Genomic DNA, 23,615 nt, shown 5'->3' with positions numbered 1-23,615 from the left:
AACCAATGTGTCCACTATCCCAATGGCCACCTCTTTCAAAACCCTAGGATGTAGGTCACCCGGTCCTTGGAATTTATCGACTTTTAGTCCCATTAATTTTGCTAGTACTGTTTTATTACAAATAATAATTTCTTTAAGTTCCTCATTCTCGCCACACCCTTGGTTTTCTCGTATTTCTGGTTTTTTTTTTGTGTCTTCCTCCATGAAGACAGAAACAAAGTCTTTATTTAATTTCTCTGCCATTTCCTCATTCCCCATTATAAATTCTCCCGTCTCTGACTGTAAAGGACCTACATTTACCTTCGCCAGTCTTTTCCTTTTCACATAACTATAGAAGCTTTTACAATCCGTTTTTATATTTTCGCTAGTTTGTGCTCATAATCCATTTTCCCTTTTATCAGTTTCTTGGTCCCCCTTCGCTGATTTCTAAAAAGATCCCAATCCTCAGGCTGACCGCTTTTTCTGGCAACTTTATAAGCTTCCTCCTTTGACTTAATACTAGCTTTAATTTCTTTTGTTAGCCATGGTTGGATCACTTTTCCTTTTGAGTTTTTATGCCCTAGAGGAATACATGTTTGTTGCAAATTATGCATTATTTCCTTGAATGTTAGCCATTGTATGTCCACCTTCATACCTTTTAGTGTAGTCTCCCAATCTACCATGGCCAACTTGTCCCTCATACCCTTGTAGTTTCCTCTGTTTAGATTGAAGACCTTAGTTTCAGATTGGACTACATCACTCTCAAACTTAATGTAAAATTACATAGAAACTTAGAAACATAGAAGATAGGAGCAGGAGTAGGCCATTGGGCCCCTCGAGCCTGCTCCGCCATTCAATGAGATCATGGCTGATCATCCAAGTTCAGTACCCTGTTCCTGCCTTCTCCCCATATCCCTTGATCCCTTTAGCCTTAAGAAATATATCCAACTCCTTCTTGAATATATTTAATGTATTGGCCTCTACTGCCTTCTGTGGTAGAGAATTCCACAGGTTCACCACTCTCTGGGTGAAGAAATTCCTCCTCATCTCTGTCCTAAATGGCTTACCCCGTATCCTTAGACTGTGACCCCTGGTTCTGGACTCCCCCGCCATCAGGAACATCCTTCCTGCATCCAGTCTGACCAGTCCTGTTACAATTTTATAAGTTTCAATGAAATCCCCTCTCATTCTTCTAAACTCCAGCGAGTACAAGCCCAATCGACCCAATCTCTCCTCATACATCATTCCTGCCATCCCAGGTATCAGTCTGGTAAATCTTCGCTGCACTTCCTCCATGGCAAGAACATCCTTCCTCAGATAAGGTGACCAAAACTGCACACAATACTCAAAATGTGGTCTCACCAAGGCCCTGTACAACTGCAGCAAGACATCCTTGTTCTTGTACTCGAACCCTCTCGCTACAAAGGCTTTTGCTTTCTTAACCGCCTGCTGCACCTGCATGCTTACCTTCAGCGACTGGTGCACAAGGACACCCAGCTCTCGTTGCACTTCCCCTTCTCCCAATCTATTGACATTCAGATAATAAGCTGCCTTCCTGTTTTTGCCGCCAAAGTGGATAACCTCACATTTATCCACATTATACTGTATCTGCCATGCTTCTGCCCAATCACCCAACCTGTCCAAATCATACTGGAGTTTCTCAGCATACTCCACAGCACACACGCCCACCCAGCTTTGTGTCGTCTGCAAACTTGGAGATATTACATCTAGTTCCCTCATCTAGATCATTTATATATATTGTGAATAGCTGGGGTCCTAGGACCGATCCCTGCGGTACCCCACTAGTCACTGCCTGCCACTTGGAAAAAGACCCGTTTATTCCAACTCTTTGTGTCAGCCTAGATTACGTGCTCAAGTCTCCAGAGTGGGACTCAAACCCACGACCTTCTGACTCTAGAGGTGAGAGTGTCGCCCACTGAGCTGAGGCTGACACCTCTTAAACTCCAGCCGAGTTACTGGGGTTATTATCAGCATCTTCAAACCGCCCCCCGCCCCCTCAACCCCGTAATTGCCATTATTAACACAGATCAGTCCTTCATGTGATTAACAGCAGAATGGGACCAGTGCGCTCAGGTGTGAACTCACTGGTGCCTCAGCAGGTCAGATGGATAGCTGAATCCCTTTTCACACACTGAGCAGGGGAACGGCCTCTTCCCGGTGTGGGTGAACTGGTGTTTCAGAAGATCGGATGAGTGCGTAAACCTCTTCCCGCAGTGAGAGCAGCTGAACGGCCTCTCCCCAGAGTGGATGCTTCGATGCATCTTCAGGCCCTTGGAGCATTTGAAACTCTTGTCGCAGTCGGAACATTTAAACGGCCTCTCGTCAGTGTGAACCAGCTGGTGTTCCCGCAGAGAGGAGGGACGAGTGAATCTTTTCCCGCACTCGGAGCAGGAGAACGGCCTCTCCTCAGTGTGAACCAGCTGGTGTTCCCGCAGAGAGGAGGGACGAGTGAAACCTTTCCCGCACTCGGAGCAGGAGAACAGCCTCTCGTCAGTGTGAACCAGCTGGTGTTCCCGCAGAGAGGAGGGACGAGTGAATCCTTTCCCGCACTCGGAGCAGGAGAACGGCCTCTCGTCAGTGTGAACCAGCTGGTGTTCCTGCAGAGAGGAGGGACGAGTGAAACTTTTCCCGCACACGGAGCAGGTGAACAGCCTCTCCCCGGTGTGCAGTCGCTGGTGTCTCACCAGGTTCAATGACTTACCAAACCTCTTTCCGCAGTGAGAGCAGCTGAATGGCCTCTCCCCGGTGTGAATGCGTTGATATTGTTCAGATCCTTGGCGCTTTTACAGCTCTTCTCACAGTCAGGGCACTTACAGGGTCTCTCGTCAGTATGAACTCGCTGGTGCACCCAGAGAGTAAGAATGGCTGAATCCCTTCTCACACACGGAGCAAGTGAACGGGCTCTCCCCAGTGTGAGCTCGCTGGTGTATCAGCAGGGTGGAGGAGAGAGTGAATCCCTTCCCACACACGGAGCAGGTGAACGGCCTCTCCCCGGTGTGTACTCGCTGGTGTGCCCGCAGGGAGCCTGAAAGAGTGCATCCCTTCCCACACACGGAGCAGGTGAACGGCCATTTCAAGGAGTGACTGCGTTGATGAGTCTCCAGCCGGAGAGGCAACTGAATACCTTCCCGCATTCCTGACATTTGCAAGGACTCTCCTCACTTTGGTTACACTTGTGCCTCCCCAGGCTGCTCATTCGGTTGAATCCACGTCCACACACAAGACACGTGTGCAGTTTGTTCGCTCTCTGATTGCTGCTTTCCGCTTCCATATGTCGATGATATTCAGGTCCTGATGAATCGAGTGACTCTGTCAGATCTTCGTGTGAAGTTTGCGTTAAGCTGCCCGTCTGCAATTCCTCCCCTTGCAAGAGATGGTAAAACAGCTTCATATAAGTAATTAATTAATGTAAATACAGGAGAGAAAATAAAGAAAGACTGGCATTTATATAGCGCCTTTCACGACCAACGGTTTTACAGCCAACGAAGTACTTTTTGAAGTGTAATCGCTGTTGTAATGTAGGAAACACTGCAGCCAATTTGCATGATAAATAATGGCCAGGACACCGGGGATAACTCTCCTGCCCTTCTTCGAAATAGTGGGATCTTTTATGTCCACCTGAATGTCTCATCCGAAAGGCGGCCCTCTGACAGTGTGGCGCTCCCTCAGTACTGACCCTTCAACAGTGCGGTGCTCCCTCAGTACTGTCCCTCCGACAGTGCGGCGCTCCTTCGACACTGCCCCGGAGCGTCAGCCTAGATTTATGTGCTCGAGTCCCTGGATTAGGGACGTTGAACCCACAACTTTCTGACTCAGGGTGCTACCAACTGGCTGGCTCTCAAGGTCTTTCACATCCTTGCTAAGGTGCGGTGGCCGGGGGAATTGTCACTGTCCCTTTAATCAGAAGAACACACGAGAGGGGGGAGGGAGACCCTTTAAATGTGGAGGGGTTGGGTGTCCCTTTAAATGTGGAGGAGGTGGGTGTCCCTTTAAATGTGGAGGGGGTGGCCTCCCTTTAAATGTGGAGGGGGTGGGTGTCCCTTTAAATGTGGAGGGGGTGGGTGTCCCTTTAAATGTGAAGGGGGTGGGTGTCCCTTTAAATGTGGAGGGTGTGGGTGTCCCTTTAAATGTGGAGGGGGTGGGTGTCCCTTTCAATGTGGAAGGGGTGGGTGTCCCTTTAAATGCGGAGGGGGTGGGTGTCCCTTTCAATGCGGAAGGGCTGGGTGTCCCTTTCAATGCGGAAGGGGTGGGTGTCCCTTTCAATGTGGAAGGGGTGGGTGTCCCTTTCAATGTGGAAGGGGTGGGTGTCCCTTTCAATGTGGAAGGGGTGGGTGTCCCTTTCAATGTGGAGGGGCTGGGTGTCCATTTCAATGTGGAAGGGGTGGGTGTCCCTTTAAATGTGGAGGAGGTGGGTGTCCCTTTCATTGTGGAAGGGGTGGGTGTCCCTTTCAATGTGGAAGGGGTGGGTGTCCCTTTCAATGTGGAAGGGGTGGGTGTCCCTTTCAATGTGCAGGGGGTGGGTGTCCCTTTAAATGTGGAGGAGGTGGGTGTCCCTTTAAATGTGGAGGAGGTGGGTGTCCCTTTAAACGTGGAGGGGAGTGGGTGTCCCTTTAAACGTGGAAGGGGTGGGTGTCCCTTTAAATGTGGAGGAGGTGGGTGTCCCTTTAAATGTGGAGGGGGTGGCCTCCCTTTAAATGTGGAGGGGGTGGGTGTCCCTTTAAATGTGGAGGGGGTGGGTGTCCCTTTAAATGTGGAAGGGGTGGGTGTCCCTTTCAATGTGGAAGGGGTGGGTGTCCCTTTCAATGTGGAAGGGGTGGGTGTCCCTTTCAATGTGGAAGGGGTGGGTGTCCCTTTCAATGTGGAAGGGGTGGGTGTCCCTTTCAATGTGGAGGGGGCGGGTGTCCCTTTCAATGTGGAAGGGGTGGGTGTCCCTTTCAATGTGGAGGGGGTGGGTGTCCCTTTCAATGTGGAAGGGGTGGGTGTCCCTTTCAATGTGGAGGGGGGCGGGTGTCCCTTTCAATGTGGAGGGGGCGGGTGTCCATTTCAATGTGGAGGGGGCGGGTGTCCCTTTCAATGTGGAGGGGGCGGGTGTCCCTTTCAATGTGGAGCGGGTGGGTGTCCCTTTCAATGTTGGGGGGGCGGGGGTCCGTTTCAATGTGGAGGGGGCGGGTGTCCCTTTCAATGTGGAGGGGGCGGGTGTCCCTTTCAATGTGGAGGGGGCGGTGTCCCTTTCAATGTGGAGGGGGCGGGGGTCCCTTTCATTGTGGAGGGGGCGGGTGTCCCTTTCAATGTGGAGGGGGCGGGTGTCCCTTTCAATGTGGAGGGGGCGGTTGTCCCGTTCAATGTTGGGGGGGCGGGGGTCCGTTTCAATGTGGAGGGGGCGGGTGTCCCTTTCAATGTTGGGGGGGCGGGGGTCCGTTTCAATGTGGAGGGGGCGGGTGTCCCTTTCAATGTTGGGGGGGCGGGGGTCCGTTTCAATGTGGAGGGGGCGGGGGTCCCTTTCAACGTGGAGGGGGGCGGGGGTCCCTTTCAACGTGGAGGGGGCGGGTGTCCCTTTCAACGTGGAGGGGGCGGTGTCCCTTTCAACGTGGAGGGGGCGGGTGTCCCTTTCAATGTGGAGGGGGCGGGTGTCCCTTTCAATGTGGAGGGGGCGGGTGTCCCTTTCAACGTGGAGGGGGCGGGTGTCCCTTTCAACGTGGAGGGGGCGGTGTCCCTTTCACTGTGGAGGGGGCGGGTGTCCCTTTCAATGTGGAGGGGGCGGGTGTCCCTTTCAATGTGGAGGGGGCGGGTGTCCCTTTCAACGTGGAGGGGGCGGTGTCCCTTTCAATGTGGAGGGGGCGGGTGTCCCTTTCAATGTGGAGGGGGCGGGTGTCCCTTTCAATGTGGAGGGGGCGGGTGTCCCTTTCAACGTGGAGGGGGCGGGTGTCCCTTTCAACGTGGAGGGGGCGGGTGTCCCTTTCAACGTGGAGGGGGCGGGTGTCCCTTTCAACGTGGAGGGGGCGGGTGTCCCTTTCAACGTGGAGGGGGCGGGTGTCCCTTTCAACGTGGAGGGGGCGGGGGTCCCTTTCAACGTGGAGGGGGCGGGTGTCCCTTTCAACGTGGAGGGGGTCGGGTGTCCCTTTCAACGTGGAGGGGGGCGGGTGTCCCTTTCAACGTGGAGGGGGGCGGGGGCCCTTTCAACGTGGAGGGGGCGGGTGTCCCTTTCAACGTGGAGGGGGGCGGGGGTCCCTTTCAACGTGGAGGGGGGCGGGTGTCCCTTTCAACGTGCAGGGTGCGGGGGTGTCCCTTTCAACGTGGAGGGGGGCGGGTGTCCCTTTCAACGTGGAGGGGGCGGGTGTCCCTTTCAATGTGGAGGGGGTGGGTGTCCCTTTGAATGTGGAGGGGGGCGGGTGTCCCTTTCAATGTGGAGGGGGGCGGGTGTCCCTTTCAATGTGGAGGGGGTGGGTGTCCCTTTCAATGTGGGGGGGGGCGGGTGTCCCTTTCAATGTGGAGGGGGCGGGTGTCCCTTTCAACGTGGAGGGGGCGGGTGTCCCTTTCAACGTGGAGGGGGGCGGGTGTCCCTTTCAATGTGGAGGGGGCGGGTGTCCCTTTCAATGTGGGGGGGGGCGGGTGTCCCTTTCAATGTGGAGGGGGCGGGTGTCCCTTTCAATGTGGGGGGGGGCGGGTGTCCCTTTCAATGTGGAGGGGGCGGGTGTCCCTTTCAATGTGGAGGGGGGCGGGTGTCCCTTTCAATGTGGAGGGGGGCGGGTGTCCCTTTCAATGTGGAGGGGGTGGGTGTCCCTTTCAATGTGGGGGGGGGCGGGTGTCCCTTTCAATGTGGAGGGGGCGGGTGTCCCTTTCAATGTGGAGGGGGCGGGTGTCCCTTTCAATGTGGAGGGGGCGGGTGTCCCTTTCAACGTGGAGGGGGGCGGGTGTCCCTTTCAACGTGGAGGGGGGCGGGTGTCCCTTTCAATGTGGAGGGGGCGGGTGTCCCTTTCAATGTGGGGGGGGGCGGGTGTCCCTTTCAATGTGGAGGGGGCGGGTGTCCCTTTCAATGTGGAGGGGGGCGGGTGTCCCTTTCAATGTGGAGGGGCGGGTGTCCCTTTCAATGTGGAGGGGGGCGGGTGTCCCTTTCAATGTGGAGGGGGGCGGGTGTCCCTTTCAACGTGGAGGGGGGCGGGTGTCCCTTTCAATGTGGAGGGGGGTGGGTGTCCCTTTCAATGTGGAGGGGCGGGGCCGCGCATGCTCATTCGGCCCCCTCACCACAACACGAGGCTGCCAGTGCGCCTGTGCGGGGCCACCGGAAATCCGGGCCCGGGGAAGAGTCGGAATCAGCGGCCGGGGTAAAGTAAAATGTTGGGAAATCGATTTAAATCGAGGTGAGGGGGGAGCGAAGAGCGGGATTATAAAGTAAAAGACGAGAAAAACCAAACCTGAGAGTCGGGGCGGGCGGGACCTCCGCGGACGGAGCGGATTGAACCGCGAGCTGTGGCGGTTTGAGCCGGAGAAATGTGATTGTGACTGACGGGAGCGCGGACCAATAGGAAGAGGGCTGAGCTGGGAGGACTGAACTGGGCGGCCTGGTCCTCCAACCAATGGCGGCGCGGCAAGGGGGCGGGGCCTTCCTCCCCGGCGACGAGGCTGTGGCCCGATTGTGACGTCATCAGAGGAAGAGGCCATCCAGGTGAATGGAGGCCGGCCCGGCCTGTGACTGACGGGAGCTCTGACCAATAGGAAGCGGGCGGGCCCGGGTCCTCCAACTAATGGTGGCGTGGCAAGGGGGCGGGGCCTCCTGTCCAGCTCAGGTGCGCTGGGGCCGATTGTGACGTGGTGTCCCCAGGTGAGAGCAGCTCAGTCAGCACAGAGCTGGGGCTGGAATCTGGGAGAGGGGCCGCAGTCAGCACAGAGCTGGGGCTGGAATCTGGGAGAGGGGCCACAGTCAGCACAGAGCTGGGGCTGGAATCTGGGAGAGGGGCCGCAGTCAGCACAGAGCTGGGGCTGTAATCTGGGAGAGGGGCCACAGTCAGCACAGAGCTGGGGCTGGAGTCTGGGAGAGGGACCGCAGGCAGCACAGAGCTGGGGCTGGGATCTGGGACACAGTCAGCACAGAGCTGGGGCTGGAATCTGGGAGAGGGGCCTCAGTCAGCACAGAGCTGGGGCTGGAGTCTGGGAGAGGGACCGCAGGCAGCACAGAGCTGGGGCTGGGATCTGGGACACAGTCAGCACAGAGCTGGGGCTGGAATCTGGGAGAGGGGCCGCAGGCAGCACAGAGCTGGGGCTGGGATCTGGGACACAGTCAGCACAGAGCTGGGGCTGGAATCTGGGAGAGGGGCCTCAGTCAGCACAGAGCTGGGGCTGGAATCTGGGAGAGGGGCCGCAGGCAGCACAGAGCTGGGGCTGGAATCTGGGAGAGGGGCCGCAGTCAGCACAGAGCTGGGGCTGGAATCTGGGAGACGGGCTGCAGTCAGCACAGAGCTGGGGCTGGAATCTGGGAGACGGGCTGCAGTCAGCACAGAGCTGGGGCTGGAATCTGGGAGAGGGGCCGCAGTCAGCACAGAGCTGGGGCTGGAATCTGGGAGAGGGGCCGCAGACTGCGGGCCTGGCAAATTTTTAAAATAATAAATTTTTAAAAAGCTTATTTAAAGACAAATTTTCTGCAGTTTCAGAGACAGCCTTTGTCACTGCAATAATTTCTTAAATGTTTAAAAATTAAATCAAAAGCATCAAAGAGGAAGAGAGTAGCATAAGTAAAGAAAGACTTGCATTTATATAGCGCCATTCACGACCAGCGGACGTCTCAAAGCGCTTTACAGTCAATGAAGTACTTTTTGAAGTGGAGTCACTGTTGAAATGTGGCAGCGCACAGCAAGCTGCCACAAACAGCAAAGTGATAATGACCAGATAATCTGATTTTGTTATGTTGGTTGTGGGATATATATTGGCCAGGACTCCGGGATAACTTCCCGACTCCTCTTCGAAATAGTGCCATGGGATCTTTTACATCCACCTGAGAGGGCAGACGGGGCCTCGGTTTAACGTCTCATCAGAAAGACGGCCCCTCCGACAGTGCAGCACTCCCTCAGCACTGCACTGGAGTGTCTGCCTAGCTTTATGTGCTCGAGTCCCTGGAGTGGGACTTGAACCCACAACCTTCTGACTCAGAGGCGAGTGAGCTACCAACTTTTTTTTAAATAAATATATTGAACATTAAGAACATTTACAACATCTTGATAATGAGCTGCCAACTGAGCCACAGCTGACAACGTTGGTCCCTTAGAGGTAGAGACAGGAGAAATTATTATGGGGAATAAGGAAATGGCAGAACCGTTAAAACAAATATTTTGTATCTGTCTTCACAGTAGAAGACACAAAAGCATACCAAAGATGGTGGGGAACCGAGGGTTTAATGAGGGTGAGGAACTTAATGTAAAGTACTGGAGAAACTAATGGTACTAAAAGCCGACAAATCCCCTGGACCCGACGGCCTACATCCTAGGGTTCTAAAACAGGTGGCTGAAGAGACAGTGGATACATTGGTTTTGATCTTCCAAAATTCCCGAGATTCTAGAACGGTCCCAGCGGATTGGAAGGTCGCAAATGTAACACCGCTATTCAAGAAAGGAGGGAGAGAAAAAACAGGGAACGACAGGCCAGTTAGCCTGACATCAGTCGTTGGGAAAATGCTGGAATCCATTGTTACGGAAGTTGTATCAGGGCACTTAGAAAATCATAACATGGTTAGGCTGAGTGAACATGGTTTTATGAAAGGGAAATCGTGTTTGACAAATTTGAGTTATTGGAGGATGTAACTAGCAGGGTAGATAAAGGGGAACCAGTGGATGTAGTATATTTGGATTTCCAAAAGGCATTCGACAAGGTGCCACATAAAATATTATTACACAAGATTCGGGCTCACGGGGTTGGGGGTAATATAGTAGCATGGATAGAGGATTGGTTAACAGGCAGAAAACAGAGAGTAGGGATAAACGGACCTTTTTCAGGTTGGCAGGCTGTAACTAGTGGGGTGCCGCAAGGATCAGTGTTGGGGCCTCAGCTATTTACAATCTATATTAATGACCTAGATGAAGGGACCGAGTGTAATGTATCCAAGTTTGCTGATGATACAAAGCTAGGTGGGACAGTAAGCTGTGAGGAGAACACAGAGACTCTGCAAAGGGATATAGATAGACTCAGTGAGTGGGCAGTAAGGTGGCAGATGGAGTGTAATGTGGGGAAATGTGAGGTTATTCACTTTGGTAGGAAGAATACAAAAACAGAATCTTTTTTAAATGGTGAGAAACTTTCAAATGTTGGTGTTCAGAAGGATTTGGGTGTCCTCGTGCAAGAAACACAGAAAGCTAGCGTGCAGGTACAGCAAGCAATAAGGAAGGCAAGTGGCATGTTGGCCTTTATTGCAAGGGGATTGGAGTATAAGAGTAAGGAAGTCTTGCTCCAATTGTACAGGGCCTTGGTGAGACCACACCTGGAGTACTGTGCACGGTTTTGGTCTCCTTATCTAAGGAAGGATATACTTGCCTTGGAGGCGGTGCAACGAAGGTTCACTAGATTGATTCCTGGGATGAGAGGGCTGTCCGATGATGAGAGATTGTGTAGAATGGGCCGATACTCTCTGGAGTTTAGAAGAATGAGAGGTGATCTCATTGAAACATACAAGATTCTGAAGGGGATTGACAGGGTAGATGCTGCGAGGTTGTTTCCCCTGGCTGGAGTGTCTAGAACTAGGGGGCACAGTCTCAGGATAAGGGGCCGGCCATTTAAGACTGAGATGAGGAGGAATTTCTTCACTCAGAGGGTTGTGAATCTTTGTAATTCTCTGCCCCAGAGGGCTGTGAATGCTGAGTCTTTGAGTATATTCAAGGCTGAGATCGATAGATTGTGGACTCTGGGGGAATCATGGGATATGGAGATCGATGATCAGCCATGATCTTACTGAATGGTGGAGCAGGCTCGAGGGGCCGAATGGCCCACTCCTGCTAATTGGCTAAGGGAGAGGAGGCAGTGAGCAGTGCTGAGGGATGTTTTTCTGACTGGAGGGAAGTATGCAGTGGGTTCCCCCAGGGGTCAGGATTAGGACCATTGCTTTTCTTGTTATATATAACTGACCTGGACTTGGGTATAGGTGTACAATTTCAAAGTTTGCAGATGATACAAAACTTGGCAACGTAGTAAATAGTGAGCATAGTAGTAGCAGACTTCAGGAGGACAGAGACAGACTGTGAAATGAGCAGACACAAGGCAGGTGAAATTAAATGAGGATAAGTGTGAAGTGATGCACTTTGGGAGAAACAACAGGGAGAGGCCGTATAATCTAAATGGGACTATTTTGAGGGGGTGCAAGAGCAGAGGGACCTGGGGGTCCATATTCACAAATCTTTGAAAGTGCCACGGCAAGTTGGTGAGGTTTCAGAAAGCGTATGGGATACTTGGCTTTGTAAATAGGGCCATTGAATACAAAAACAAGGAAGTTATACTAAATCTTTACAAATCACTAGTTAGGAACATAGCACAGGAGGAGGCCATTCAGCCCCTCGAGCCTGTTCCGCCATTCAATAAGATCATGGCTGATCTTGGGCTCAAAGCCACTTCCCTGCCCGCTCCCCATAACCCTTCACTCCCATATCTTGCAAAAATGTGTCTATCTCCACCTTAAATATATTTAATGACCCAGCCTGCACAGCTCTCTGCGGCAGAGAATTCCACAGATTTACGACCCTCTGAGAGAAGAAATTCCTCCTCATCTCCGTTCTAAAAGGGCGACCCTTTATTCTGAATCTGTGCCCCTGCGTTCTAGATTTCCCCACGAGGGGAAACATCCTCTCTGCATCTACCTTGTCGAGCCCCCTCAGTATCTTATATGTTTCAATAAGATCACCTCTCGTTATTCTAAATTCCAATGAGTTTAGGCCCAGCCTGCTCAACCTTTCTTCATAAGTTAACCCCTTCATCTCTGGAATCAACCTCGTGAATCGTCTCTGAACTGCCTCCAATGCAAGTATATCCTTCCTTAAATAAGGAGACCAAAACTGTACGCAGTACTCCAGGTGTGGTCTCACCAATACCCTGTACAGTTGGAGCAGGACTTCCCTGCTTATATACTCCAACCCCCTTGAAATAAAGGCCAACATCCCATTTGCCTTTTTGATTACTTGCTGTACCTGCATGGTAACTTTTTGTGTTTCATACACAAGGACCCCCAGGTCCCGCTGAACTGTAGCATTTTGTAATCTCTCTCCATTTAAATAATTTGTTTTTTTATTTTTCCTGCCAAAGTGTATAACCTCGCACTTTCCCACATTATACTCCATCTGCCAAATGTTTGCCCACTCACTTAGCCTGTCTATATCCCTTTGCAGGTTCTTTGAGTCCTCTGCACAACTTGCTTTCCCACCCATCTTTGTATCAGGACAGGAGGAGGCCATTCAGCCCCTCGAGCCTGTTCCGCCTTTCAATGAGATCATGGCTGATCTGTGACCTAACTCCATACACCCGCCTTTGGCCCATATCCCTTGATACCTTTGGGTAACAAAAACCTATCAATCTCAGATTGAAAATTAACAATTGATCTCGCATCAATTGCCATTTGTGGAAGAGAGTTCCAAACTTCTACCACCCTTTGTGTGTAGAAGTGTTTCCTAATTTCACTCCTGAAAGGTCTGGCTCTAATTTTTAGACTGCCCCCAGTCCTAGAATCCCCAACCAGCGGAAATAGTTTCTCTCTATCTACCCTATCTGTTCCCCTTAATATCCTGAAAACATCGATCAGATCACACCTTAATCTTCTAAATTCTAGGGAATACAACCCTAATTTATATAATCTCTCCTCGTAACTTAACCCTTGAAGTCCGGGCATCATTCTGGTAAACCTACGCTGCACTCCCTCCAAGGCCAATATATCCTTCCTAAGGTGTGGTGCCCAGAACTGCTCACAGTACTCCAGGTGTGGTCTAACCAGGGTGTTGTACAGCTGCAGGGTTTTGGCCTCAGCTGGAGTCTTGTGTACAGTTCTGGGCACCACACTTTAGGAAGGATGTCAAGGCCTTGGAGAGGGTGCAGAGGAGGTTGACCAGGATGGTACCAGGGATGAGGGACTTCAGTTATGTGGAGAGATTGGAGAAGCTGGGATTGTTCCCCTTAGAGCAGAGAAGGTTAAGAGGAGACCTAATGATGAGGGGTTTTGATCGAGCAAGTAGGGAGAAACTGTTCACTCTGGCAAGTGGGTCGGTAACCAAAGGTCACAGATTTAAAATAGTTGCTAAAAGAACTAGAGGGGAATGAGGAGAATTGTTTTCACACAGAGGGTTGTTAAGATCTGGAACGCACCATCTGAAAGGATGCTGGAATCAGGTTCCACAGGAACTTTCAAACAGTAATTGGACATGTCCTTGAAGAGGACTAGTTTGCAGAGTTCTGGGGATAAAGCTGGGGTTTGGGACTAAATTGGACAGCTCTTTCAAAGAGCCGGCACAGACTCGATGGGCCGAAACACCTCCTTCTGTGCTGTTGGATTTGATGATCAGTGTGAACACGCTGGTGTCTCTTAAGGCTCTTTGAGATTTTAAAGCTCTTCCCACAGTCAGAACATTTAAAGGGGCTCTCGTCAGTGTGAACTCGCTGGTGTATCAGCAGGTGGGATGACTGAGTGAATCCCTTCCCACACACGGAGCAGGTGAACGGCCTCTCACCAGTGTATAGGAGCCGGTGTCTCTTCAGCTCCCTGGAGCTTTTAAATCTTTTCCCACAGCCAGAACATTTAAAGGCGTTCTCTCCAGTGTGAACTCGCTGATGGGCCAGCAGGTTGGAGGACCGAGCGAATCCCTTCCCACACACAGATCAGGTGAATGGCCTCTCCCCAGCATGGAGGAGCCAGTGTCTCTTCAGCTCCCCAGGGCTTTTAAAGCTTTTCCCACAGTCAGAACATTTAAAGGGTCTCTCGTCAGTGTGAACTCGCTGGTGTATCAGCAGGTTGGAGGGCTGAGCGAATCCCTTCCCACACACGGAGCAGGTGAACAGCCTCTCCCCAGTGTGTAGGTGTTGTGTCTCTTCAGCTCCCAGTAGCTTTTAAAGCTCTTCCCACAGTCAGAACATTTAAAGGGTCTCTCGTCAGTGTGAGCAAGCTGGTGTGTCTGCAGGGTGGAGGACTGCAAGAATCCCTTCCCACGCACGGAGCAGGTGAATGTCCTCTCTCCAGTGTGAACTCGCTGGTGTTGCTTGAGCTCCCGGGGGATTTTAAAGCTCTTCCCACAGTGAGAACATTTAAATGGCCTTTCATCAGTGTGAACAAGCTGGTGTGTCAGCAGTGTGGAGGACTGCAAGAATCCCTTCCCACGCACGGTGCAGGTGAATGGCCTCTCCACAGTGTGGAGGCACTGGTGTCCCTTCAGATCCCGAGGCCTTTAAAGCTCTTCCCACAGTCAGGACATTGAAATGGTCTCTCCCCAGTGTGAACAAGCTGGTGTGTTTGCAGATGGGATGAACAAACAAATCCCTTTCCACACACGGAGCAGGTGAATGGACTGTCCCTGGTGTGACTGCGCCGTTGAACTTCCAATGCAGACGGGGAACTGACTCCCTTCCCACTGTCCCCACCTTTACCCGGTTTCTCCCCGGTGTGACGTTGCACGTGTCCCACCAGGTCAGGCGATCGGCTGAATCCGTGTCTACACACTGAACACGTGTGCAGTTTGTCATCGCTGCTTTCTCCTTCCATGTGCAAAGGCCGATGATATTCAGGTCCTGATGAATCGAGCGACCCTCAGATTTTGACGTGATGTTTGGTCTGAGCTTCCCGTCTGTAACTGCTCCACTTCTATAACCCTGTAAATCGAGTTCAGAAAAGGATCAGAGGCAAGCTGTTGTTTAATTTTCACATTTCTGAACCTAGGGGCAGTGAAGCTGATTTTCAGGCCCCAGCTGCTGCACAGGTTGGTTGAAAGGATCAGCAGTAATGGCGGCTGTAATACCCACAAGCCCCCGGCACTGCAGAAAGCGCTCTGTTGACGCCGAGTCCTGCGCATGTGCTCATGGCCCCCGCGCTTTCACTCATGCTGTACAATCACCCGTTCCGATCGGTCCGCAATGCGCATGCTCAGCGCACAAAATCCCGCGGGTGGAACATCGGGCGCACATGCGGGGCCGCAACATCTGGTATGCGTGCGCGGCTCAGGTGGGAGCGAGTCAGTGTTTCGCCTCAGCCGCCAGGGAGGTGCGCATGCGCAGGACAACCCAACATTCTTCCCATCAGCAATCACTCCCTCGTTTCTTTAATAACAACAGAAAATGCTGGAAAAACTGAGCAGGTCAGGCAGCATCTGTGGAGAGAGAAACAGTTAACGTTTCAGGTCGATGACCTTTCGTCAGAACTACTTCTTTAGTGTCAGCTGTGGCTCAGGTGGTAGCACTCTCGTCTCTGAGTCAGAAAGTTGTGGGTTCAAGTCCCACTCCAGAGATTTGAGCACAAAAATCTAGGCTGGCACTGCAGTGCAGTACTGAGGGAGTGCGGCACTGTCGGAGGTGGCATCTTTCAGATGAGACGTTAAACTGAGGCCCCGTCTGCTCTCGCAGGTGGACGTCAATGATCCTATGGCACTATTTCAAGAAAGAAAGGCTTGCATTTATATAGTGCCTTTCATGACCACCAGACGTCTTGAAGTGCTTTACAACCAATGAAGTACTTTTGGAGTGTAGTCACTGTTGTAATGTGGGAAAGAGCAGGGAGATTATTCCCGGTGTCCTAGTCAATGTTTATCCCTCAATCAATGTAACAAAATGATAGATTATCTGGTCATTATCACATTGCTGTTTGTGGGAGCTTGCTGCGCGCTAATTGACTGCCGCGTTTCCTACATTACAACAGTGACTACACTTCAAAAATACTTCACTGGCTGTAAAGCACTTTGGGGCGTCCGGTGGTGGTGAAAGGCGCTATAGAAATGCAAGTCTTTCTTTCTTCACTGTTCTCACCAGCGACCTCTTCTGGCAGTTAGTTGATTGATTGACAGCCGAGAGTCCGCGCACGCGCACACGGAGCGGCGGTTTGGGCCGAGTCCGGCACAGCGACCCCTCCCGGTCACCAAGGGTAATAACCGCGCATGCCCAGAGGACACCAACCCCCCTCCCCCACTCGGAGCTGCGTCTGCGCACTCAGATCCTGCCGGACGGAGTCGGCGCGGGGCATTCCGGGGAAAGGCCTTGATGTCGGTTCCAGAGTCGCGATCGGTGACGCAAAGTGAGTTTTCTCCGCTCCGATTGGGCGGAGAATCGCGCGGGGTGGGGGGGGAGGGGTGGATCGGGAGAGAATAAAGAGAAATAGAAAAACCTGAGAGTCCGCGAGGCCCCAGACCGAGGTGATCTCCTCGGGGACACGTCACCCGGGCCCGCGGCCTGATTGACGGGAGCTTCCGACCAATAGGGAGCGAGCGGGTGGGGCTGGAGGAGTGAGCCGGCGGCGGGTCCTCCAACCAATCGGGGAGCCCGAGGGGCGGGACTAGCGCCGGCTGATTGCCTGATCCGCAGGACAGCGAGTTTCTCCAGTCCCTTGTTCAGGGCCCGGGGCCAGGGGAGGCTGTGGGCCTTTATGCCCCTCATTGGACACAAGGCTCTTTAGCTCACAACACACTGGCTCAGGTTTTAATAGAGACTTTTTAAGTTCATCAATAAAAGCAGATAAACCTGGTGCTTCTGTGGAACAAACTTTCTAACATTTTATAGAATCATAGAATGGTTACAGCACAGAAGGAGGCCATTCGGCCCGTTGAGCCCATGCCGGCTCTCTACAAGACCACTTCAGGGAGTCCCACTCCCCGCCCTTTCCCCGTAACCCTGCAAATTTCTTTCCTTCAGGTATTCGAGGGTCCGAATGGCCAACTCCTGCTCCTATCTTCTATGTATCTATAATCCGAGGCACAGGTAGGCCCCACAGCGGCGGTGGCGGCGGTGATATAAAGTGAGGTGGTGGAGCAGGTTGGCCCCACAGCAGTGGACCTGTGAGGAGCGGCGGCGGTGATATAAAGAGCGAGGCGGCGGAGTTTATAGGGTGTCTTTAATTCTTGTGACGCTTCCTGTGTCCCTGATAACCATGTGTGCGGGAAGTGTATCCAGCTGCAGCTACTGACAGACCGCATTGTGGCGCTGGAGCTGTGAGTGGATACATACTGGAGAATTTGCGATGCTGAGGACATCGTGGATAGCACGTTTAGGGAGTTGGTCACAGCGCAGGTAAAGGCTGCACAGGCAGGAAGAGAATGGATGACCACCAGGCAGAGTAGTAGTCGCAGGCAGGTAGTGCAGAGGTCCCCTGTGGGTGATGTGCCTTCAATAACCACAAAACTAGAATTTATAGACTTTAACAAGTTGGCTTTTAATCACTAAGATCAGAGCTAACATCTCAACACACTGACTGGCTCACAGGAATGAGCCATACAGGTTAGTCAGGAAAGAGGAAGTGAAACCATACACCGTGTGGGGGAGGGTAATATACATGAGTGCAAAACGAATACAGGCAAGAACAAACAGATTTCATTACATTCACCCCTTCTTTAGATTTAGTCCATCGGGGTGATGTTTCTTACAAATTGGTATAAGTGAGTCTGTCAGGAGGATTTGCGGTTCTCAGTGATCGGCGCAAAGCCGGTTGGGGTGCCTCTAGGGGAGTGGATTCTGGTTCCTTCGCTGTCCGGGCCTCCGCAGTGTCTTCCAGGTTATCTGCAGTGTCCTCCAGGTTAAAGTTGGGTATTGATACCTCTGGGCATCCTGTCTCTTTGTGTAGGTCTTCCTCGGGTAGTCTCTCATCGTTCTCTCCGCTCCCCGAGGGAGTGAGGTCTTTTATGGAAACAGTGTCCTCTCGCCCGTCAGAGTATTCGATATAGGCGTACTGAGGGTTTGCATGGAGGAGCTGTACCTTTTCCACAAGGGGGTCCGTTTTATGGCCTCTCACGTGCTTCCGCAATAGTACTGTCCCCGGAGACGTCAGCCACGCGGGTAGAGATATGCCCGAGGTTGATTTCCGGGGGAAAACGAACATCTTTTCGTGAGGGGTAGCGTTAGTGGCAGTACATAACAGAGACCTTATGGAGTGGAGCACGTCTGGGAGGACTTTCTGCCAGCGGGAGGTCGGAAGGCCTTTTGACTTTAAGGCTAACGTGACAGCCTTCCAAACAGTAGCATTCTCCCTTTCCACTTGCCCATTACCCCGGGGGTTGTAGCTAGTGGTTCTGCTAGTGGCTATCCCCTTTGAGAGCAAGAACTGGCGCAGTTCGTCACTCATAAATGAGGTCCCCCTATCGCTGTGCATGTAGTTCGGCATGCCAAACATGCAGAATAGATTACCGAAACACTTGATGACCATGGCACTGGTCATGTCTGGGCAGGGAATGGGGAAGCGGGAATATTCATCAATGATATTGAGGAAGTATATGTTACGGTCGGCAGAGGGAAGGGGTCCCTTGAAGTCCAGACTTAGGCGCTCGAATGGCCGTGTGGCTTTGATAAGGTGTGCACGGTCAGGCCTGTAGAAACGAGGCTTGCATTCCGCACAGATGTGGCAGGCTCTGGTCATTGCCCTGACCTCCTCGATGGAGTGGGGCAGATTGCAGGACTTTATAAAATGGTATAGTCGGGTGACCCCTGGGTGACAGAGGTCATTGTGGAGACCCTGTAATTTGTCCGTATGAATGCTGGCACACATTCCCCGCGATAGGGCGTCTGGGGGTTCATTAAGGGTTCCCGGCCTGTACATAATATCATAGTCGAACGTGGATAGTTCGATCTTCCACCTGAGCATTTTGTCATTCTTGATTTTCCCCCTTTGTTTGTTATTAAACATGAAAGCCACCGACCGCTGGTCGGTGAGCAGGGTGAAACGTTTGCCGGCTAGGTAGTGTCTCCAGTGCCGCACTGCCTCCACTATAGCCTGTGCCTCCTTCTCGACAAAAGAGTGCCTGATTTCAGGTCCCTGAAGGGTTCGGGAGAAGAAGGCCACAGGTCTCCCAGCCTGATTGAGGGTCGCAGCTAAAGCAAAGTCTGACGCATCGCTTTCGACTTGAAAGGGAATGCTTTCATCCACTGCACACAGTGCAGCCCTTTCAATGTCCTGTTTAATACTGGTGAAAGCCTCCCGAGCTTCAGCTGGTAGTGGGAAGGACGTTGATTTAATGAGGGGTCGGGCCTTATCAGAGTAATTGGGCACCCATTGGGCATAATACGAAAAAAATCCCAGGCACCTTTTTAAAGCTTTGGGATTGTGTGGCAGGGGCAGTTCCTTTAGGGGGCGTAATCGGTCAGGGTCCGGTCCAATTACCCCATCTTCCACCACACAGCCGAGGATACAGAGACGGGTTGTGTTGAAGACACATTTGTCTTCGTTGTAGGTTAGATTCAGCTTTAGGGCAGTTTTTAAAAATCTCGCAAGATTTAGATCGTGGTCTTGCTGGTTGTGCCCGCAGATAGTGACATTGTCCAGATAGGGGTAGGTAGCTTGTAGTTTATTCTCGTCAACCATGCGGTCCATCTCACGTTGGAAGACCGAAGCCCCATCTGTTACCCCGAAGGGCACTCTGAGAAAATGGTAGAGGCGTCCGTTCGCCTCGAAGGTGGTGTATGGGCGGTCCTCCATTCTAATGGGGAGCTGGTGATACGTGGATTTGAGGTCGATAGTCGAGAAGACTCGGTATTGCGCGATCTGGTTGACCATTTCTGATATGCGGGGTAAAGGGTAGGCGTCCAGCTGGGTATAAATATTAACAGTCTGGCTGTAGTCAATTACCATCCGTTTCTTTTCGCTATTTTTAACTATGACTACTTGGGCACGCCACGGACTGGTACTGCATTCAATAATGCCTTCCCGCAGGAGTCTGTCCACTTCCGCCTTGATAAAGTGTCTGTCTTCCAGACTGTACTGTCTACTTTTAGTCGCTATGGGCCTACAGTTCGGAGCGAGATTAGCGAATAAAGAGGGTGGGCTGATTTTTAAGGTTGATAGGCCACAGACTGTGAGTGGCGGCTGGGACCCGCCATATGCTAGCGTGACACTTTCGTGGTGGCACTGGAAGTCCAGACCCAAGATTACATTAACACAGAGTTCTGGCATCACGAGGAGTTTAAAGTCCTTGTAGTCCGTGCCTTTTACAGTCAGTGTTACCACACAGTAGCCCAAAATGTCCGAAGTGTGGGGCTTAGCAGCCATAGCAATTCTGCTCCGTGTAGGGGTTACCGTTAATGAGTGCTGCCATACCAGGCTAGGGTGGATAAAACTCTCGGTACTCCCACAGTCAATTAAACATTTAGTTAAATTCCCGTTTACCTGTATGTCCACCATGGATTTTGTCAACGGGTGTGGCCTGGATTGATCCACCGTGATCGAAGCCACTGTTGGGCCCTGGGCGGCCGTTGAGTCGGGAAAAGATGGCGGATCCCAAGATGGCGGCCCGCACGGCACGCACGAGGCGGTGACGGAGTTGGAAATCGGATTCCCCCTGCAGACTTTGCTAAAATGCCCCTTTTTCTTACATTTGAAGCATGTAGCGTCCTTCACTGGGCATCGTTGTCTGGGGTGCTTGGCCTGGCCGCAGAAGTAGCATTTCGGGCCTCGAGACATTGCCGCTGTAGTAGGACTCCTGGGTGAACTTCTGTGTGGGGACTCCGGCGGTGTAGAGCTGGTCTGAGACCTGGATGGGGAAGATGGCTGATTCCAAGATGGCGGCCCGCTCGGCGCGCACGAGGCGGTGAGGGCCGCATGGCCAGAAGAATAAGAGTCAGAGTTTTTCTGGGCCACGTCCAGCGATCGCGCAGTGGCCACTGCCTTTTTTAAGTCCAGGACCTCCTTCTCCAGCAGTCTCTGCCGGATATAATTCGATTTGAGGCCCGTGATGAAGGAATCGCGGACCAATTCGTCAGAGTACACATTGGCCGTCACGGCCTTGCAGTTACAGTCCGGGACCAAGTCCTTTAAGCCCTGTAAGAAATCGTCCATTGATTCCTCAGGTCGCTGCCTGCGTGTAGCCAGCAGATGTCTGGCGTACACTTCGTTTACTGGCCTCTGGTATTGGGCCTTCAGGATAGTGATGGCCTCCGTGTAAGAGGTGGCGTCCCGGATGAACGAATAAATCCGATGATTAACGCGAGTAGTCAGTAGACTCAGTTTATCTACCTCGCTAGCAGATGAGGCCCTCACGAAGAGTTCGAAGCATTTGAGCCAGTGTCCAAATTGATTTGATGCTTCAGCAGAATGTGGATCCAAGTCCAGACGCTCTGGTTTTAGGAGTCGACCCATCCTAGTATTCTTTAGTGATTAAAATTGATGTGCCTTCAATAACCACAAAACTAGAAGTTATAGACTTCAACAAGTTGGCTTTTAATCACTAAGATCAGAGCTAACATCTCAACACACTGACTGGCTCGCAGGAATGAGCCATACAGGTTAGTCAGGAAAGAGGAAGTGAAACCATACACCGTGTGGGGGAGGGTAATATACATGAGTGCAAAACGAATACAGGCAAGAACAAACAGATTTCATTACAGTGGGCATCCCCCTCTCAAACAGATATACCACTTTGGATATTGTTGCGAAGGATGGCTTATCAGGGGAAGGCAGCAGCAGCCAATTTCCTGGCACCGTGGGTGGTTCTGCTGCACAGGACGGGAGGAAAAAGAGTGGGAGAGCTATAGTAATAAGCGATCGAAAAAGGCAGACACAGGCAGACCAGGCTGCCAAGAGAGGACAGGATATGCTCTCACTGCAGTCAGGGAGTAGTGGAGACAGAGATGCACTTCCTCACAGCCTGTGGAAAATATCAGGGCATCAGGGAGAATTTCTACCAAAAATTCTCACAAATATGCCCTGAATTCAGAAATCTGAATGACGACCAAAAACTCCCATACCTACTGGGGGAGGAGAGAAGCTGTGTAGCACTGGCGGCACACTAGGTTACAGCTTGCCATGAACAGAGGGACAACCAGTAAACCTAAGAAAAGAGTATATATAAATAATGCGAATGTATATTTATACACTCAGGGATATACCTGTTTATACACTGTATGAATAGAACTGCGTTTATGTGTTCAACCATAAATGTATTTTGATGCTTTGGCAACATAAGATGTACCTTATCATGCCAATAAAGCGATTTGAATTGAATTGAATTGAATTGAATTGATTCGATTGTAAGGGGAATAGATAGGCGTTTCTGCGGCCGCAAACGTGACTCCAGGATGGTATGTTGCCTTCCTGGTGCAAGGGTCAAGGATGTCTCAGAGCGGCTGCAGAACATTTTGGAAGGGGAGGGTGAACAGCCAATTGTCGTGGTGCATATAGGTACCAACGGTATAGGTAAAAAAATGGGATGAGGTCCTAAAAGCTGAATATAGGGAGTTAGGAGGTAAATTAAAAAATAGGACCTCCAAGGTAGTAATCTCAGGATTGCTACCAGTGCCACGTGCTAGTCAGAGTAGAAATAGAAGGATATTTCAGATGACTACGTGGCTAGAGGAATGGTGCAAGGGGGAGGGATTCAAATTCCTGGGACATTGGAACCAGTTCTGGGGGAGGTGGGGCTAGTACAAACCGGACGGTTTGCACCTGGGCAGGACCGGGACTGATGTCCGAGGGGGAGTGTTTGCTAGTGCTCTGGGGGAGGGTTTAAACTAAAATGGCAGGGGGTTGGGAACCTGAGCAGGGAGACAGAGGAAAGGGAAACAAGGATAGAAGCAAAAGACAGGAAGGAGAAAAACAAAAGTGGCAGTCAGAGAAATCATGGGTTTAAATCAAACATAGCCACAGTAAATAATAATTCTAAAAGGTGTAAGAGTGTTAAAAAGACAAGCCTGAAGGCCTTGTGTCTTAATGCAAAGAGCATTCGTAATAAGGTGGATGAATTAGTTGCGCAAATAGAGGTAAACGGATATGATATGATTGGGATTCCGGAAACATGGCTCCAGGGTGACCAAGGCTGGGAACTCAACATCCAGGGGTATTCAATATTCAGGAAAGATAGGCAAAAAGGAAAAGGAGGTGGGGTAGCATTGCTTTTTAAAGAGGAGATTAACACAATTGAAAGCAAGGATATTAGCTCTGATGATGTGGAATCTGTATGGGTAGAGCTGAGAAATACCAAGGGGCAGAAAACATTAGTGGGAGTGTTATACAGACCTCCAAACAGTAATGCAGAGGTTGGGGATGGCATTAAATGGGAAATTAGAGACGCGTGCAATAAGGGCACAGCAGTTATCATGGGTGACTTTAATCTACATATAGATTGGGCTAAACAAATTAGTAACCATACTCTGGAGGAGGAATTCCTGGAGTGTTTACGGGATGGTTTCCTGGACCAATATGTCGAGGAACCAACCAGAGATCAGGCCATCTTAGACTGGGTATTATGTAATGAGAAAGAATTAATTAGCAATCTTGTTGTGCGAGGCCCCTTGGGTCAGAGCGATCATAATATGATAGAATTCTTCATTAAGATGGAGAGTGAAGTAGTTGACTCAGAGACTAGGGTCCTGAATTTAAATAAAGGAAACTACGATGGTATGAGGCGCGAGTTGGGTAGGATTGCTTGGGGAATGTTACTCAAAGGCTTGATGGTGGATAGGCAATGGCAAACATTCAAAGATTGCATGGA

At 51.4% G+C, this 23,615-nt stretch overlaps 2 protein-coding genes across 2 annotated transcripts in view; one reads left to right on the top strand and one right to left on the bottom strand.

Annotated features, from left to right (window-relative positions):
• The window catches only part of LOC147091922 (uncharacterized), a 32,009-nt gene extending 11,044 nt beyond the window's left edge, over positions 1-20,965 (bottom strand). Inside the window, exons 1-2 of the mRNA XM_085976640.1 lie at positions 20,912-20,965; positions 2,170-2,597 (exon numbers count right to left, since the gene is read on the bottom strand). Coding sequence (XP_085832766.1) covers positions 2,170-2,597; positions 20,912-20,965 — 482 coding nt within the window. The remainder of the gene's footprint in view (positions 1-2,169; positions 2,598-20,911) is intronic.
• LOC147091921 (uncharacterized) overlaps positions 1-23,615 on the top strand; it is a 113,774-nt gene that overhangs the window by 44,495 nt on the left and 45,664 nt on the right. The gene's annotated exons all lie outside the window — the stretch shown is intronic.

The sequence above is a fragment of the Somniosus microcephalus genome, unplaced genomic scaffold, assembly GCF_052327205.1.
Source record: "Somniosus microcephalus isolate GS21.2 unplaced genomic scaffold, FLI_Smic_1.0 unresolved_chr3, whole genome shotgun sequence".
Lineage (NCBI taxonomy): Eukaryota > Metazoa > Chordata > Chondrichthyes > Squaliformes > Somniosidae > Somniosus > Somniosus microcephalus.
Note: the sequence above shows the minus strand (reverse complement) of the source record. Positions and strands in the feature narration are given on the sequence as shown.